The 19,478-nt window shown below is 43.0% G+C and overlaps 1 protein-coding gene and 1 long non-coding RNA gene across 2 annotated transcripts; both read right to left on the bottom strand.

The window, feature by feature from the left end:
- Positions 1-12,876: 12,876 nt before the first annotated feature.
- On the bottom strand, positions 12,877-17,783 carry LOC123732677 (ATP synthase subunit f, mitochondrial-like). The gene is made up of 4 exons (XM_045711935.1): positions 17,753-17,783; positions 15,245-15,352; positions 14,413-14,529; positions 12,877-13,028 (listed from the first exon to the last, which is right to left on the bottom strand). The coding sequence occupies exons 1-4, from the start codon at positions 17,766-17,768 to the stop codon at positions 13,000-13,002; spliced, it is 270 nt and encodes an 89-aa protein (XP_045567891.1). The 5' UTR covers positions 17,769-17,783; the 3' UTR covers positions 12,877-12,999.
- Positions 15,373-17,074, bottom strand: LOC123732678 (uncharacterized). The gene is made up of 3 exons (XR_006763348.1): positions 15,906-17,074; positions 15,715-15,817; positions 15,373-15,626 (listed from the first exon to the last, which is right to left on the bottom strand). It is a non-coding gene; the product is annotated as an uncharacterized lncRNA (long non-coding RNA).
- Positions 17,784-19,478: the final 1,695 nt, after the last annotated feature.

The following is a 19,478-nucleotide window of genomic DNA, read 5'->3' on the forward strand; positions in this document are numbered from 1 at the left end:
GCACAACAGTTGAAACTGGAGCAGCAGCACGGCCAGGTTGGACTGGGGACAGCAAGGAGTCATCATGCCAGGTAGTCCTGAAGCATGGTCCTAGGGCTCAGGTCCTCCGAGAGAGAGAAAGAAAGAAAGAGAGAAAGAGAGAGAGAATTAGAGAGAGCGAATTAGAGAGAGCATACTTAAATTCACACAGGACACCGGATAAGACAGGAGAAAAACTCCATATATAACAGACTGACCCTAGCCCCCCGACACATAAACTACTGCAGCATAAATACTGGAGGCTGAGACAGGAGGTGTCAGAAGACACTGTGGCCCCATCCGACGATACCCCCGGACAGGGTCAAACAGGAAAGATATAACCCCACCCACTTTGCCAAAGCACAGCCCCCACACCACTAGAGGGATAACTTCAACCACCAACTTACCATCCTGAGACAAGGCCGAGTATAGCCCACAAAGATCTCCGCCACGGCACAACCCAAGGGGGGGCGCCAACCCAGACAGGAAGACCACGTCAGTGACTCAACCCACTCAAGTGACGCACCTCTCCTAGGGACGGCATGGAAGAACACCAATAAGCCAGTGACTCAGCCCCTGTAATAGGGTTAGAGGCAGAGAATCCCAGTGGAGAGAGGGGAACCGGCCAGGCAGAGACAGCAAGGGCGGTTCGTTGCTCCAGAGCCTTTCCGTTCACCTTCACGCTCCTGGGCCAGACTACACTAAATCATAGGACCTACAGAAGAGATGAGTCTTCAGTAAAGACTTAAAGGTTGAGACCGAGTCTGCGTCTCTCACATGGGTAGGCAGACCATTCCATTAAAATGGAGCTCTATAGGAGAAAGCCCTGCTTCCAGCTGTTTGCTTAGAAACTCTAGGGACAATTAGGAGGCCTGCGTCTTGTGACCGTAGCGTACGTGTAGGTATGTACGGCAGGACCAAATCGGAAAGATAGGTAGGAGCAAGCCCATGTAATGCTTTGTAGGTTAGCAGTAAAACCTTGAAATTAGCCCTTGCCTAAACAGGAAGCCAGTGTAGGGAGGCTAGCACTGGAGTAATATGACAATTTTTTGGTTCTAGTCAGGATTCTAGCAGCCGTATTTAGCACTAACTGAAGTTTATTTAGTGCTTTATCCGGGTAGCCGGAAAGTAGAGCATTGCAGTAGTCCAACCAAGAAGTAACAAAAGCATGGATACATTTTTCTGCATAATTTTTGGACAGAAAGTTTCTGATTTTCGCAATGTTACGTAGATGGAAAAAAGCTGTCCTTGAAACAGTCTTGATATGTTCTTCAAAAGAGAGATCAGGGTCCAGAGTAACGCCGAGGTCCTTCACAGTTTTATTTGAGATGACTGTACAACCATCAAGATTAATTGTCAGATTCAACAGAAGATCTCTTTGTTTCTTGGGACCTAGAACAAGCATCTCTGTTTTGTCCGAGTTTAAAAGTAGAAAGTTTGCAGCCATCCACTTCCTTATGTCTGAAACGCAGGCTTCCAGCGAGGACAATTTTGGGGCTTCACCATGTTTCATCGAAATGTACAGCTGTGTGTCGTCCGCATAGTAGTGAAAGTTAACATTATGTTTTCGAATGACATCCCCAAGAGGTAAAATATACAGTGAAAACAATAGTGGTCCTTAAACAGAACCTTGAGGAACACCGAAATTTACAGTTGATTTGTCAGAGGACAAACCATTCACAGAGACAAACTGATATCTTTCCGACAGATAAGATCTAAACCAGGCCAGAACTTGTCCATGTAGACCAATTTGGCTTTCCAATCTCTCCAAAAGAATGTGGTGATCGATGGTATCAAAAGCAGCACTAAGATCTAGGAGCACGAGGACAGATGCAGAGCCTCGGTCTGAGTCATTAAAAGGTCATTTACCACCTTCACAAGTGCAGTCTCAGTGCTATGATGGGGTCTAAAACCAGACTGAAGCGTTTCATATACATTGTTTGTCTTCAGGAAGGCAGTGAGTTGCTGCGCAACAGCTTTTTCAAAAAGTTTTGAGAGGAATGGAAGATTCGATATAGGCTGATAGTTTTTTATATTTTCTAGGTCAAAGTTTGGCTTTTTCAAGAGAGGCTTTATTACTGCCTGTCTTGAACTAGTGGTTTGCTCATTACCAGATATACTACATCCATAACTAGTGGTTTCCTCATTACCAGATATACTACATCCATAACTAGTGGTTTCCTCATTACCAGATATACTACATCCATAACTAGTGGTTTCCTCATTACCAGATATACTACATCCATAACTAGTGGTTTCCTCATTAGCAGTTATACTACATCCATAACTAGTGGTTTCCTCATTACCAGATATACTACATCCATAACTAGTGGTTTCCTCATTAGAATGGAGGAGTTTCTACTACCAAATTGCATGTGCATCACTGCAATTTTAGCAAACACAGAAAGGGGCCTATATTGGAGGCCAAAAGTCGTCTGGCACACTGCTTAGGTCTTGACTGTCTTGTCAATTGTTGTACAACTTCATGGGTACTCTCTGGTCATCCCTTTTTACCTCAAATAAACAGTGGATTTCTGCTGTTGTGTGCATTTAACCATCTGTATGACTTTGTTGTTCACACAGGAGAGAGACGGGACTATCGTGGATCCTCTGGGGAGCCTCAACAACCTCATGATGCTGACGAGGCAGAGAAGAGTCTCTCCAGATCAGAACTCCTCAAGAAACACCTTCAGAGACCCACAGGGAAGAAATCTTACTTCTGCTCTGACTGTGGGAAAAGATTAAACTCCTCAGTAAAACTTAAAATACATCAAAGAATTCACACTGAAGAGAAACCTTTTGGCTGTACTCAATGTGGAAAGAGTTATGCCCTGTCAGGTCGCCTGATATCACATCAGAGAACACACACAGGAGAGAAACCTTTTAGCTGTAATCAATGTGGAAGGAGTTATGCCCTGTCAGGTAGCCTGATATCACATCAGAGAACACACACAAGAGAGACACCTTTTAGCTGTACTCAGTGTGGGAAGAGTTTTGTTCATTCTAGCTTTCTGAAGAGACACCAGATAACACACACAGGAGAGAAAGCTTTTAGCTGTAATCAATGTGGAAGGAGTTTTACCCAGTCAAGAAGCCTGATATCACATCAGAGAACACACACAAGAGAGAAATGAGAGAAACCATATAGCTGTACTCAATGTTGGAAGAGTTTTATTTCATCTAGACAGCTGAAGATACACCATAGAACACACACAGGAGAGAATACTTTTAGCTGTGATCAATGTGGGAAGGGGTTTGTTAGTTCTAGTGGTCTGAAGGTACACCATAGAACACACAGGAGAGAAACCTCATAGCTGTGATCAATGTGGGAAGAGATACTCTGATAAACAATCTCTGATCAAACATCAGAAAATACATGGAGTTGTTTCATGATATCAATGAATTAATGTCACAATGTAGAATGTTTAAACATTGTAGAAGGAGTATTTTAATGATGTCACAATGTAGAATGTTTAAACATTTTAGTAGGAGTATTTTAATGATGTCACAATGTAGAACCCTAAACGTTTGTCCCCTGTTCTATTGATTTCAGCATGATATGGATATTAGCCTCAGGGGGGAAAATCCAGGCTCTGAAATGGAAGAGTTACTATTTATGTGATTTAACAAAAAGTGACTAACACAAAAAGAGTTGTGTTACACTTACCACGTTAGTGACCCACTGGAATCAAAATGCAACACTTCAAAATGTAGCTAGCTGTTTTCTACAAGTTGTCCTCTAACCAGGGATGTACACATTATTCCCAGATTCCGTGTGGTTTTTTAGCTGTTTTAACAGGACGTGCAACTTCATCTCCCTCCTGTCACACAATTGATTTTAGCGATGAGTTATGACAAATAAGTGTTGTGTTCCTTTGTTTAGCGACCCCTAAATTTAAATGCATCACTCCAAAATGTGGCTGACTGTCTTCTGCAGGTTGTCCTCTAACCAGTGAGGTAAAATATATCTCCCATTTCCATGTGTTTTTTTAGTTGTGTTAGTTTCAACATCACGTACAACCTGATTTCCCCCCTTAATCGATATCAGTGATTTATTGCTACTTGTCAAAACAACAGCGTTTCTGGTGCTTGTGCAGTTTATAAGGTGCTTGTTTAAGTAATATGATTATTGTGGCAGATGTTTGTGTATATAGCACATGTTATGTTTAGGTTTTCAATTTATCACAAACTGTTTATGCATATTGGTTATTGATTTAGACACGTTAAAACTGTGTTTTGACATTGGGGATATCCCACCTAGCAACATGTCATTGAAAAGCTGTTGAAAATAACACTATGCAACCAAATATTTCATATTTACATTTCATGTAACATTTAGTAATGATATTTATTTATGCAACCAACTGACAATTTTTTGGTACAATTATATTGACATTGTTGCCCTGCTTTTAGAATATCAGGGTTCATTCTCACATGGGTAGGCAGTCAAAAAGTGTTGTGTTTTGCGTTTAGCCAGTGCGTTGCCATGGATCACAATTTATTTTGACGGCTTTTCCGTATTGGAGATGAGTTTTGTTTGGGCTCGTTCCAAGGAGACGAGAGTTCTAGAAGCTAGTGGGTTTTAGGAAGACGAGAGTTCTAGAAGCTAGTGGGTTTTAGGAAGACGAGAGTTCTAGAAGCTAGTGGGTTTTAGGAAGACGAGAGTTCTAGAAGCTAGTGGGGGAAAAATATAAGGTTCTAGAAATATGTTTCTTCGTGTTTTTAATTGTTGACAGCCAGTAGACACCATGTTTATATTGGTGAAGGTGAAGCATTGTAGTTGATTATAATGTGAAATGGAAGTTGTTTTCTGTTGATGGTGAGCAAACTTCTAAAGTGTTATTCTTTGGTTTTTCCTTTTTATGTTTTGAGGTTGGACTTTAGCACGTATAGCGCGTTAGCACGTCTAGCGCGTTAGCACGTCTAGCTCGTTAGCACGTCTAGCTCGTTAGCACGTAGGACGCACTGATTGGTGTCACCTCGTTAGTCAGTATGTGTTACACCTGTGCTGGCTTGTCCATCTCGTTAGTGGGAAGGTGTTTCACCTGAGCTGGTCCAGGTTCTATTTAAGAGTGTCTGGCCCAGTGCTCCAGTTATCTTGATACATGTGGAGAGTCAACACCTTTAGTTGCTCTACCTTTTTGGTTTGCTTCCTGTCTTTAAGTTTGGTGTGGGTTTTTCTTTTGTTTGCCTCTTCTTGGGCAGATTTAGTGGGTCTCATGGTGGGTGTCTTTTAGGTCCCAGTTGTTGTTACTAGTCAACTTTCAGTGGACACTGTGAGAGCAAAATTGCAAGATTATGTTATTATACTTTTATTGCATCAAATGGTTGTTTTATGCAACAGAATGGAGGGTTCTTAGAACTATTGTGTCTGTGTGTTCTACTGAGGATGGGCCTCTGGGAGAAAACACTGACAGGAGATTTACAATGTCTTTTGGGTGATAAAACCTAAAGAGACCGCATTCCAGAGCACGAGTTAATGTTTCTGTTCGATATGGTACCAGGGAGAGATGACCCCAGGGCCAGACCCTGGTCTCTACACAAAGAGTACTGTTTCTACAGCAGATACTGTCTGCTGAGAATTATAAGTATCTTTCATACAAATCTTAACCTTGTGACCCGTTCTATACATCTGTTGTTGGTCATGTAGGTTGAAAGGGGTGCATCTTGGCTTTAAAAGACCTTTGTACTTTTGTCTCATGGCTCTCAACGAATCATCTGGGGGTGATTCATCTCTCAACGAATCATCTGGGGGTGATTCATCTCTCAACGAATCATCTGGGGGTGATTCATCTCTCAATGAATCATCTGGGGGTGATTCATCTCTCAATGAATCATCTGGGGGTGATTCGTCTACCAGCCATCATTATCGTAGAACACTCAATCGATTCTCTTTTAATGTGTGTGTTGTATTGACCTGCTGCCTTATAAGTGAATAAAGATTTAGTTTTAGAGTAACTCTGACTTGTGTGATAAGTTTGTCTCCTCATTTGATATTAAAGAAATTAACCACCACATTTGGCGATTGGGATGTGAATCTTCACTTGGTGACCGCTCCTGATGACCTGGGTAAATGGTGCACCAGGGATCCCTCTAACTTGGGATCTCAGGGAGACCACACTTCAGGAACAGAACAAATGGACCCACCTTTGATCTGAGAGGCAGCGAGCCGAGTGGATACCACATCTCAAACGTAGTTTAAAAAAAAAAAGAGAGGTGAGCGAAACACGTAAAGTGGAGTTTTTAGAAAATCCTCGTAGGCTCTGAGTGTGTATTCCTGTGTGGAGGTGTAAACAGGGCCCAGTCAGGAGGCTCTGAGTGTGTATTCCTGTGTGGAGGTGTAAACAGGGCCCAGTCAGTAGGCTCTGAGTGTGTATTCCTGTGTGGAGGTGTAAACAGGGCCCAGTCAGTAGGCTCTGAGTGTGTATTCCTGTGTGAGGGGGCACCTTGGAGGCGTGAACAGGGCCGAGTCAGTGGAGGATGATCTGAGAGTCAGTCGACTCAGACACCTATCATTGGTCGGTTGCGGGCGACCTAGAGCTGTCCTGACACTGAATTGATCACAGTGGGGATTGGTCTGTAGGGGTGAGGGGCCAGGGTGACTGTGGGTTCTGTGTGAAACACGGTACCTGGTTAAACTCTATTGGAAGAAGGACCTCATTCTGAAAAGTGTCTGTGTGACTCTCAGAAGTGGTGAATTCCAATGATTTTAAACGTGCTGCCAGGTATGCCCTGGGTTTGGTCATTTAGCGTTAAATATCGAGAATCTGTGTGAACGAGATGACAACTAGAATCTGTGTGAACGAGATGACAACTAGAATCTGTGTGAACGAGATGACAACTAGAATCTGTGTGAACGAGATGACAACTAGAATCTGTGTGAACGAGATGACAACTAGAATCTGTGTGAACGAGATGACAACTAGAATCTGTGTGAACGAGATGACAACTAGAATCTGTGTGAACGAGATGACAACTAGAATCTGTGTGAACGAGATGACAACTAGAATCTGTGTTTACTAGTTAAGACCATTTATAATATAGTACAAGATAGTAAGGTGCACCTGTAATTGTTTTAAACATGTAATTATTTTAAACCTGGACCCCATTTCATATTTTCTGATATGAGAGTTGTGTGACTGTGATATGAGAGTTGTGTGACTGTGGTATGAGAGTTGTGTGACTGTGGTATGAGAGTTGTGTGACTGAGTCATAATCTGATGTTTGGATAGTAACAGAGATCTATAGTTCCTCCTAGAGATCTATAGTTCCTCCTAGAGATCTATAGTTCCTCCTAGAGATCTATAGTTCCTCCTAGAGCTCTATAGTTCCTCACAGAGATCTATAGTTCCTCCTAGAGATCTATAGTTCCTCCTAGAGATCTATAGTTCTTCCTAGAGATCTATAGTTCCTCATAGAGGTCTATAGTTCCTCCTAGAGATCTATAGTTCCTCCTAGAGGTCTATAGTTCCTCCTAGAGATCTATAGTTCCTCATATAGAAATATGCTTAATCAGATGATTGACATGTGGATAATGAGCTTTATTATAACGTTATCTTGGGGTTCCGTTCCTTCACTGCCCATCATAGAAGATCACAGGGTGGTATTGAGAGGGGGATGATATTTTAGAAAGCAGCGGAAGGTCTATAGTTCCTGGGAGGCTTGATTTTGCCGTGGTCTCTGGGAGGTTAGAGAACAGTTGAGGATCCCATGGTCATTGTCTGGGAAACTAAAGTTTATTTTTGGTTCTGCTGGGAGGATGTTTGGAGAGATGCTTCGTTGCTATGGAGAGTCCCTGAAAAAGCAAATGGAATGGTTGTCGTGACTACCTGAGAATTTCTTACGTTTTATATGGATTCTGTGAATATATGAACATATGATGAATTGTATGTGTGTATAATGATTACTAGAGATTTGATGAAGTAATACTGGGAATATAATTTAAACAACCCATATGTAAGACGAACGTAGGCTTTGAGTTGGTATCTTTAATGGATCATTTGATAAAGATGAGGTTTAAGCATTATTAAACTGTCTACAAAGTCTGAGCAGTTATCTCAGAAACTGATGGGAGTGTGTCCACTTTAGGGTAAGTTACCCTAACAATGTAACTATAAAACGCTTATTGGATTTTCTCCGTCCGGGTACTATATTTCAAATACATGTAAATCTACATTTGAAATGGGGGGGGTTCTTCCTGGTATGAGAGGAGTTGGGGGGGAGTTTAGTTAGTTAGTTAGTTAGTTAACGAAGCTAACATTAGCTAGTTCATTATCACAAAAGTGAGAACTGCTCTAGATTGGAAACTTACGTTAATGAGTGTAAAGCCATATTGTCTTCATGGAAACGATATACAATATATGGGAAAGAATATAGTTGAGGAAATAATCCAAACCTAGTTGTGCCTAGTTAGGACATAACGTTAGCTAGCTAGCTAACGGTACTGTACTGTAGCTCATACAACGCCGACGGTCAAACCCGGCTTTCTAATATTTACGTTCATTAACTATAGTAACGTTATGGAAGATATTCACAGAAAACTATTATTAGTATGTTATATTATTATAATACATTATTTCGAGACATATTCAGAGCCAAACATCAACCCAACTTAACCTTTTTAACTGTTGTCGCATCCAAACTTGTCACCATCGTTTTCAGTTGTAATTGCGAAGTTCCCGGAAGAAGTCCAGCAACAACGGAGGTTCCTCGATGAACCCACCTTCTAACAAGTTCTTTGAAGAACCTTTTGGGGCTGTTTTTCATTGACCAAGAACCCTACGGTTCTTAGGGGATCTGAGAACAACTCCAGTTGAACCCTTCATTTTTAGAGTGTAGTCGGCTCTATTTACTCTCAGATTCAAACATGATGATTAGTATCAACGATCAAGTCAGCTGCTGCTGCTCCAATACAGTATGAGGTGAGACGGTGAACTGGGCAGTCAGCTGCTGCAGCTCCAATACAGTATGAGGTGAGACGGTGAACTGATGTTGAACCGGGCAGTCAGCTGCTGCTGCTCCAATACAGTATGAGGTGAGACGGTGAACTGATGTTGAACTGGGCAGTCAGCTGCTGCTGCTCCAATACAGTATGAGGTGAGACGGTGAACTGATGTTGAACCGGGCAGTCAGCTGCTGCTACTCCAATACAGTATGAGGTGAGACGGTGAACCGGGCAGTCAGCTGCTGCTGCTCCAATACAGTATGAGGTGAGACGGTGAACCGGGCAGTCAGCTGCTGCTGCTCCAATACAGTATGAGGTGAGACGGTGAACTGATGTTGAACCGGGCAGTCAGCTGCTGCTGCTCCAATACAGTATGAGGTGAGACGGTGAACTGATGTTGAACCGGGCAGTCAGCTGCTGCTGCTCCAATACAGTATGAGGTGAGACGGTGAACTGATGTTGAACCGGGCAGTCAGCTGCTGCTACTCCAATACAGTATGAGGTGAGACGGTGAACCGGGCAGTCAGCTGCTGCTGCTCCAATACAGTATGAGGTGAGACGGTGAACCGGGCAGTCAGCTGCTGCTGCTCCAATACAGTATGAGGTGAGACGGTGAACTGATGTTGAACCGGGCAGTCAGCTGCTGCTGCTCCAATACAGTATGAGGTGAGACGGTGAACTGATGTTGAACCGGGCAGTCAGCTGCTGCTGCTCCAATACAGTATGAGGTGAGACGGTGAACTGATGTTGAACCGGGCAGTCAGCTGCTGCTGCTCCAATACAGTATGAGGTGAGACTGTGAACTGATGTTGAACCGGGCAGTCAGCTGCTGCTGCTCCAATACAGTATGAGGTGAGACGGTGAACTGATGTTGAACCGGGCAGTCAGCTGCTCCAATACAGTATGAGGTGAGACGGTGAACTGATGTTGAACCGGGCAGTCAGCTGCTGCTGCTCCAATACAGTATGAGGTGAGACGGTGAATATGTACATGTAGGTAGAGTTATTAAAGTGACTATGCAGAGATGATAACAGAGAGTGGGGGGGAGGGGCCTTCCTCTGACACCGCCTGGTAAAGAGGTCTTGGATGGCAGGGAGCTTGGCGCCAGTGATGTACTGGGCTGTACGCACTACCCTCTGTAGTGCCTTGCGATCGGAGGCAGAGCAGTTGCCATACCAGGCAGAGATGCAACCAGTCAGGATGCTCTCGATGGTGCAACTGTAGAAGCTTTTGAGGATCTGAGGACCCATGCTAAATCTTTTCAGTCTCCTGAGGAGGAATAGGTTTTGTCGTGCCCTCTTCACGATTATCTTGGTGTGCTTGGACCATGATAGTTTGTTAGTGATGTGGACACCAAGGAACTTGAAGCTCTCAACCTGCTCCACTACAGCCCCGTCGATGAGAATGGGGGCGTGCTGTCTTCCTTTTCCTGTAGTCCACAATCATCTCCTTTGTCTTGATCATGTTGAGAGAGCGGTTGTTTTTCTTGCACCACACGGCCAGGTCTCTGACCTCCTCCCTATAGGCTGTCTCATCGTTGTTGGTGATCAGGCCTACCACTATTGTGGCATCGGCAAACTTAATAATGGTGTTGGAGTCGTGCCTGGCTGTGCAGTCATGAGTGAACAGGGAGTACAGGAGGGGGCTGAGCACGCAACCCAGAGGGGCCCCTGTGTTGAGGATCAGTGTGGCGGATGTGTTGTTACCTACCCTTAAAAAACATGAGCTGGCGCACACCCAGAAGAATAGTTTGTGTGGAGGTCCTGACTAACCGCGAATAAACTATAAACTATCAAAATAAAGTCGCACACTCCATGTATAAACTCCCAGCAATTTATTGGGTATTTACCAACGTTTCAGCATCACTGTGCCTTCCTCAGGGTGATGTCATGAATACTTGAACCAGGTTATGTAGACAAACAGTGCAATTAGTGCAACCAATGACAATAGAGAGGGGTGTGTCATAATGATTAAGTTAATTAAAATGAATTAGTGAAACTGTTAAATAGTATATGACATTAAATATTTTACTCTATTGTTATCATATAGAAACATCATGGAATATTGTACATCATATTAAATATATTACTCTATTGTTATCATATAGAAACATCATGGAATATTGTACATCATATTAAATATATTACTCTATTGTTATCATATAGAAACATCATGGAATATTGTACATTATATGACCATCAACATACATTATTGTTTCATTCAATTTCACATAATAAGGATATTTCATATTTTCAAGTTCAGAAGTCAGAACTCATCACCTGCTATGTAAAAGAGACAGAAGAATGCACAATGGTCAATGCTATCTGGGATCCTTGGGACATCTCTACCCTAAACCCTAACCTTAACCCCTACCTTAACCATTTTAAAAGTCAACTTCAATGGGCTAGGGACATCCCAAGGATGTATCTCTACCTGAAAATACATGATCTAAGTGATTGATAGTTGGTATTCAGCAGTCATAAAGCCTTATTTACTTTAATGAACTACTAAAATAGTGATTTTGTCAGACAGCATAGACAGCAGCTCTACACTTTATTGACTGACTGATCCATTCATCCTTCCATCCCTACTCAGCCTTCCTCTCCTCTGAAGACCCAGTGAGGGTGGAGCTCAGTCAGAGCGCTGTTTTGAGGGACTGGTTAGGAAGAACACTTCTACATCCAGAGAGGTGAGAGGTCACACATGGTTTAGATGGTAAATATTTATGTCCCCTTAGCGGTTCATCACGTCAGCAAAAGGTAATATGTTCCATCATTATGTTTATTTACATTAGTGCAAATTGTCCACTGATATGGGTGTAATTTCTCACCCCTTTTGGCTGTATGAAAGTTAATTTCCCCTCAGGCACACACATTTCTTCTTTGTTATTACCCGAGCCACTGCCTGTTCAGCCTGCTATCATCCAGAAGGCGAGGTCAGTACAGGTGCATCAAAGCTGGAACTGAAAGACTGCTAAACAGCTTCTATCTCCAGGCCATCAGACTGTTAAACAGCTTCTATCTCCAGGCCATCAGACTGTTAAACAGCTTCTATCTCCAGGCCATCAGACTGATAAACAGCTTCTATCTCCAGGCCATCAGACTGTTAAACAGCTTCTATCTCCAGGCCATCAGACTGTTAAACAGCTTCTATCTCCAGGCCATCAGACTGTTAAACAGCTTCTATCTCCAGGCCATCAGACTGTTAAACAGCTTCTATCTCCAGGCCATCAGACTGGTAAACAGCTTCTATCTCCAGGCCATCAGACTGGTAAACAGCTTCTATCTCCAGGCCATCAGACTGTTAAACAGCTTCTATCTCCAGACCATCAGACTGATAAACAGCTTCTATCTCCAGACTGGTAAACAGCTTCTATCTCCAGACTGTTAAACAGCTTCTATCTCCAGACTGTTAAACAGCTTCTATCTCCAGACCATCAGACTGGTAAACAGCTTCTATCTCCAGGCCATCAGACTGGTAAACAGCTTCTATCTCCAGACCATCAGACTGTTAAACAGCTTCTATCTCCAGGCCATCAGACTGATAAACAGCCATCACCAGCACATTAGAGCCTGCTGCCATATATACATAGACTAGGAATCACTGGCCATTTTAATGTTTACAAATTATACATTATTCATCAAATGTATATACTGTATCTTAGTCTGTCACTGTGACATTGAGCATCAAAATATTTATACATTTATTTTAGAGATGTGTTCATTGTTAGATATTACTGTACTGTTAGAGCTAGACACCAACATCTGCTAAACACGTGTATGTGACAAATAAAAATTAGATTTGAGTTCACTGTAACGTTTCCCCATTTAACAAAACATTTATTTATGTCCACAGTCATATCAACTAGCAAATTAAACATCCAAACACTGTAATGAACCTCCAAACACAGCAGATCAAATGTAAATATTAGAAGTAGTTATATTTTATTATTGGTCACATCGGTGGTATAATACAGACAGCTGGAGCCAGGGGGTCAGAGGTCAGGCTCTGCCCTGCTGGGTCAGGAGAGGAGGGGCTTAGTGGTACTTCCTCCAGCGGTCGTGCTCTGAGAGGAGAAGAAGAGAGGGAGAGAGAGAGAGAGGAGAAGGAGAGAGGGAGAATGGAGAAGTGGGGACAGAGAGCGAGAGGGGACAGAGGTTAACGTCAGATCAGATTGTCCTTCACAGTGCTTTGAGGTGAATGGTATCCTACTCCCCCAGTGTCTGTACTCCCACAGTGTCTGTACTCCCACAGTGTCTGTACTCCCACAGTGTCTGTACTCCCACAGTGTCTGTACTTACTGAGATGGTCGTACTCCCCCAGTGTCTGTACTTACTGAGATGGTCCTACTCCCACAGTGTCTGTACTCCCACAGTGTCTGTACTCCCACAGTGTCTGTACTCCCACAGTGTCTGTACTCCCACAGTGTCTGTACTTACTGAGATGGTCGTACTCCCACAGTGTCTGTACTCCCACAGTGTCTGTACTTACTGAGATGGTCGTACTCCCACAGTGTCTGTACTTACTGAGGTGGTCGTACTCCCACAGGGTTAGGGCTAGTACTCACTGAGGTGGTCGTACTCCCACAGGGTTAGGGCTCACTGAGGTGGTCGTACTCCCCCAGGGTTAGTACTCACTGAGGTGGTCGTACTCCCACAGGGTTAGGGCTAGTACTCACTGAGGTGGTCGTACTCCCACAGGGTTAGTACTCACTGAGGTGGTCGTACTCCCACAGGGTTAGTACTCACTGAGGTGGTCGTACTCCCACAAGGTTAGTACTCACTGAGGTGGTCGTACTCCCACAGGGTTAGTACTCACTGAGGTGGTCGTACTCCCACAGGGTTAGTACTCACTGAGGTGGTCGTACTCCCACAGGGTTAGTACTCACTGAGGTGGTCGTACTCCCACAGGGTTAGTACTCACTGAGGTGGTCGTACTCCCCCAGGGTTAGTACTCACTGAGGTGGTCGTACTCCCCCAGGGTTAGTACTCACTGAGGTGGTCGTACTCCCCCAGGGTTAGTACTCACTGAGGTGGTCGTACTCCCACAGGGTTAGGGTTAGTACTCACTGAGGTGGTCGTACTCCCCCAGGGTTAGGGTTAGTACTCACTGAGGTGGTCGTACTCCCACAGGGTTAGGGTTAGTACTCACTGAGGTGGTCGTACTCCCACAGGGTTAGGGTTAGTACTCACTGAGGTGGTCGTACTCCCACAGGGTTAGTACTCACTGAGGTGGTCGTACTCCCACAGGGTTAGTACTCACTGAGGTGGTCGTACTCCCACAGGGTTAGTACTCACTGAGGTGGTCGTACTCCACCAGGGTTAGGGTTAGTACTCACTGAGGTGGTCGTACTCCCCCAGGGTTAGTACTCACTGAGGTGGTCGTACTCCCACAGGGTTAGGGTTAGTACTCACTGAGGTGGTCGTACTCCCACCAGGGTTAGTACTCACTGAGGTGGTCGTACTCCCAGAGGTAACTGAGGGCCACGTATCCAACCAGCAGCATGGCCACGCCTCCGATACCTCCCTTCTTCACGTTGATGTACTTGTTGTAATATCTGTCATGGCCTGGGGGGGAGACAGCATGTTACTCTGTGTGTGTGTGTGTGTGTGTGTGTGTGTGTGGGGGGTAACTGTCCCAGAAGTCTAACCATTGCGGATGCTGGCGAGGAGTCCGTTAGGAGTGTGTGTGTGTGTGTGTGTGTGTGATAACTGTCCCAGAAGTCTAACCATTGCGGATGCTGGCGAGGAGTCCGTTAGGAGTGTGTGTGTGTGTGTGTGTGAGTGTGTGTGTGTGTGTGTGTGTGTGTGATAACTGTCCCAGAAGTCTAACCATTGCGGATGCTGGCGAGGAGTCCGTTAGGAGTGTGTGTGTGTGTGTGATAACTGTCCCAGAAGTCTAACCATTGCGGATGCTGGCGAGGAGTCCGTTAGGAGTGTGTGTGTGTGTGTGTGTGTGAGTGTGTGTGTGTGTGTGTGTGTGTGATAACTGTCCCAGAAGTCTAACCATTGCGGATGCTGGCGAGGAGTCCGTTAGGAGTGTGTGTGTGTGTGTGATAACTGTCCCAGAAGTCTAACCATTGCGGATGCTGGCGAGGAGTCCGTTAGGAGTGAGTGTGTGTGATAACTGTCCCAGAAGTCTAACCATTGCGGATGCTGGCGAGGAGTCCGTTAGGAGTGTGTGTGTGTGTGATAACTGTCCCAGAAGTCTAACCATTGCGGATGCTGGCGAGGAGTCCGTTAGGAGTGTGTGTGTGTGTGATAACTGTCCCAGAAGTCTAACCATTGCGGATGCTGGCGAGGAGTCCGTTAGGAGTGAAGTCCCTCTTGCCCATCCAGGAGCCCAGTTCACCCAGGTTCACCTCCATCAGCCGCTTCTCACCCACAGGGACTAAGGACACAGGTATACACACAATAAATACACACCTGGTACACACACACCTGGTATACACACAATAAATACACACCTGGTACACACACACCTGGTATACACACAATAAATACACACCTGCCATCTCTCTTACCCACAGGGACTAAGGACACAGGTATACACACAATAAATACACACCTGGTACACACACACCTGGTATACACACAATAAATACACACCTGGTACACACACACCTGGTATACACACAATAAATACACACCTGGTACACACACACCTGGTATACACACAATAAACACACACCTGCCATCTCTCTTACCCACGGGAACTAAGGACACAGGTATACACACACAATAAATACACACCTGGTATACACACAATAAATACACACCTGCCATCTCTCTTACCCACAGGGACTAAGGACACAGGTATACACACACAATAAATACACACCTGGTACACACACACCTGGTATACACACAATAAATACACACCTGCCATCTCTCTTACCCACGGGAACTAAGGACACAGGTATACACACACAATAAATACACACCTGGTATACACACAATAAATACACACCTGCCATCTCTCTTACCCACAGGGACTAAGGACACAGGTATACACACACAATAAATACACACCTGGTACACACACACCTGGTATACACACAATAAATACACACCTGCCATCTCTCTTACCCACAGGGACTAAGGACACAGGTATACACACACAATAAATACACACCTGGTACACACACACCTGGTATACACACAATAAATACACACCTGCCATCCGTCTTACCCACGGGAACTAAGGACACAGGTATACACACAATAAATACACACCTGGTATACACACACCTGGTATACACACAATAAATACACACCTGCCATCTCTCTTACCCACGGGAACTAAGGACACAGGTATACACACAATAAATACACACCTGGTATACACACAATAAATACACACCTGCCGTCCCTCTCTTTCTCACACACACACACACACAAACCTGCCGTCCCTCTCTCACACACACAAACCTGCCGTCCCTCTCACACACACACAAACCTGCCGTCCCTCTCACACAATAAACACACCACCGAAGATAGTAACCATATAACTTCGTAACAATGAATGCTATGTCTTGTTAGCATTTCACTAGAGAGACCTGAGCCAGTTGTGTACAATTCTCATAATCCACAAAGATGCAATAAGTTAACTGACAAACTGTGTTCTCTAGATAAGCTAACTAAAAGGTTTAATAGGTAGCTAGTTCAAAGTCCCGGGAGTTATGTTGAGTCTGGGTCGTTGAGACAGTTAGCCTGTCATTAGCCGGCAAGCTACAAAACGTTGCTAACTCCGACTGCATTGCAAGAGGCTAGTCCTGCAGGCTAACTAGCTTAGCTAGCTAACATGGCTACATACCTAGCCACCTAGCATATCGAAATATATGATAGTTAGCTAAAGTTAGCTAGTTCAAAGTCACGGGAGTTATGTTGAGACAAGGCTGTTTGTCATAACCAGTTAGCCTGTCATTAGCCGACAAGCTACAAAACGTTGCTAACTCCGACTGCATTGCAAGAGGCTAGTCCTGCAGGCTAACTAGCTTAGCTTAGCTAACTTTTTATTTTAACAGTAACATATAAAACATAACAGCCAGAGGTTATTCCCAAAGAAATGAGAAAACAAAAAATAGAAAACCTATTCCACATTATATCAAATCAAATACAGACATACAGCTGTTTTGTTTTGTACGCTTTGTACAAAATAATAAAACGCAGAACCACAGGATGTTTCTTAACATAACTCTTTATTAACTAGTTACAACTACATGTTAGCCTATCTCCAACCACGATCAACTGCCCATGACCTAACCGTCTGGGTGGTCTTAACCAATCACCGCACAGTATGATACGGCGGTAAAATGCATCCAATTATAATTCAGTATGTATTCACATATGAATATTACAACAGCTAACTAACTTACCTGGCTAAATACCTAGCCACCTAGCATATCGTCTGGACGCAAAACGCTGTAAAATTAGTTGAATATTTTTACAACCCTTTAGAGAAACTGTCAGGGAATATATATATATTTCTATTTCTTTTTTTTCGCTTATTCTCCTCCTTGTAATATACCCAAGCTGTTTTTAAAGTTGTATTTTGTCCGTTTTAATGACCATGACAGTAAATTCCTTGACTTGACTCGTAACCATGGATTTACCGCGGCCTTCAAAAACACAACATAGAAACATTATTAACTAACTCGCTTTTTTAAAATGTAATAAAATACAATGTTTCGCATGTAAATGCTGAAGTGAAAATGTCAGTTTAATTAATAAAAAAATTAATTAAAACCTGTAAACGTTTATTTTATTTTTTTACAGACAACCGACGTACCTATTCTGTCCGCCATCTTGTCCGGTGGAGACCGCAGTGGATGTCGGGATTAAAAATGGAAGGAGAGGATTGTGGGAGGACTGTGATTTTGAGTCTAGATGGGATACAGCTTTTGTCAACAAACAAAACAAAAAAAACACTTTTCGTAGTAAGTTTAGGAGAACGTACGTAGCAGGTTAGGAGAAAAAGGTTATGATAATTAGGTTAAGGTTAGGAAAATGGTTAAGTTTAGCTAAAATACACCAAAAATATATAATATACTTAGATGTCAATTTGACAAAAGCTGTATCCCATCTAGACATATTACCGCTTTCCATGTTGTCTGTAGCTTGTGAGGTGTGGAAACATAAAAGTATATATAATATTTTTGGGGGGGCATTTTAGCTAACCCTAACCATTTTCCTAACCTTAACTTAATTATCACAACCTGATACGTTTTTTTCTCCTAACCTGCTGCGTACGGTAAGATACGGAGAACGAACACAATTGCATTTTATCAATGGCAATTTGAATGCACAGAGATACCGTGACGAGATCCTGGGGCCCATTGTCGTGCCGTTCTTCCTCCTGCATCACCTCATGTTTCAGCACGATAATGTCAACAAGGATCTGTACACAATTCCTGGAAGCTGAAAATGTCCCAGTTCTTCCATGGCCTGCATACTCACCAGACATGTCACTCATTGAGCATGTTTGGGATGCTCTGGATAGACGTGTACGACAGCGTGTTCCAGTTCTCGCCAATATCCAGCAACTTCACACAGCCATTGAAGAGGAAGTCGGACAACATTCCACAGGCCACAATCAGCAGCCTGATCAACTCTATGTGAAGGAGACGTGTCGCGCTGCATGAGGCAAATGGTGGTCACACCAGATACTGACTGGTTCTGATCCACAACCCTAACTTTTAACGGTATCTGTGACCAACAGATGCATATCTGTATTCCCAGTCATGTCTAATCCATAGATTAGGGCCTAATTTATTTATTTAAATGACTGATTTCATTCTATGAACTGTAACTCAGTAAAATCTTTGAAATTGTAGCATGTTGCATTTAATATTTTTGTTCAGTATTTATACGGGGTCAGTTCCAATACCATATTTACAATGTGTAGGACACTGTGTAATTTATACGGGGTCAGTTCCAATACCATATTTACAATCGGTATTTATATTGTACTTGGTGGGCTACTGTTATTGAGATGAATAAAGTAGTATTTATATTGTTCTGTTATTGAGATGAATAAAGTAGTATTTATATTGTTCTGTTATTGAGATGAATAAAGTAGTATTTATATTGTACTGGCATTGAGATGAATAAAGTAGTATTTATATTGTACTGGTATTGAGATGAATAAAGTAGTATTTATATTGTTCTGTTATTGAGATGAATAAAGTAGTATTTATATTGTACTGGCATTGAGATGAATAAAGTAGTATTTATATTGTACTGGCATTGAGATGAATAAAGTAGTATTTATATTGTACTGGTATTGAGATGAATAAAGTAGTATTTATATTGTACTGGCATTGAGATGAATAAAGTAGTATTTATATTGTACTGGCATTGAGATGAATAAAGTAGTATTTATATTGTTCTGGTATTGAGATGAATAAAGTAGTATATATACTGCTCAAAAAAATAAAGGGAACACTTAAACAACACATCCTAGATGTGAATGAAAGAAATAATCTTATTAAATACTTTTTTCTTTACATAGTTGA

The sequence above is a fragment of the Salmo salar genome, unplaced genomic scaffold (assembly GCF_905237065.1).
Source record: "Salmo salar unplaced genomic scaffold, Ssal_v3.1, whole genome shotgun sequence".
Classification (NCBI taxonomy): Eukaryota; Metazoa; Chordata; class Actinopteri; order Salmoniformes; family Salmonidae; genus Salmo; species Salmo salar.

Excerpts from the sequence above, each read along its gene's own strand:
- LOC123732677 (XM_045711935.1), bottom strand. Across the intron at positions 14,530-15,244 it reads CCTCGCCAGCATCCGCAATG|GCCATGACAGATATTACAAC; the intron begins GTTAGACTTCTG and ends TCTCCCCCCCAG. Across the intron at positions 13,029-14,412 it reads CTGGGAGTACGACCACCTCA|AGCACGACCGCTGGAGGAAG; the intron begins GTGAGTACTAAC and ends TTCTCCTCTCAG.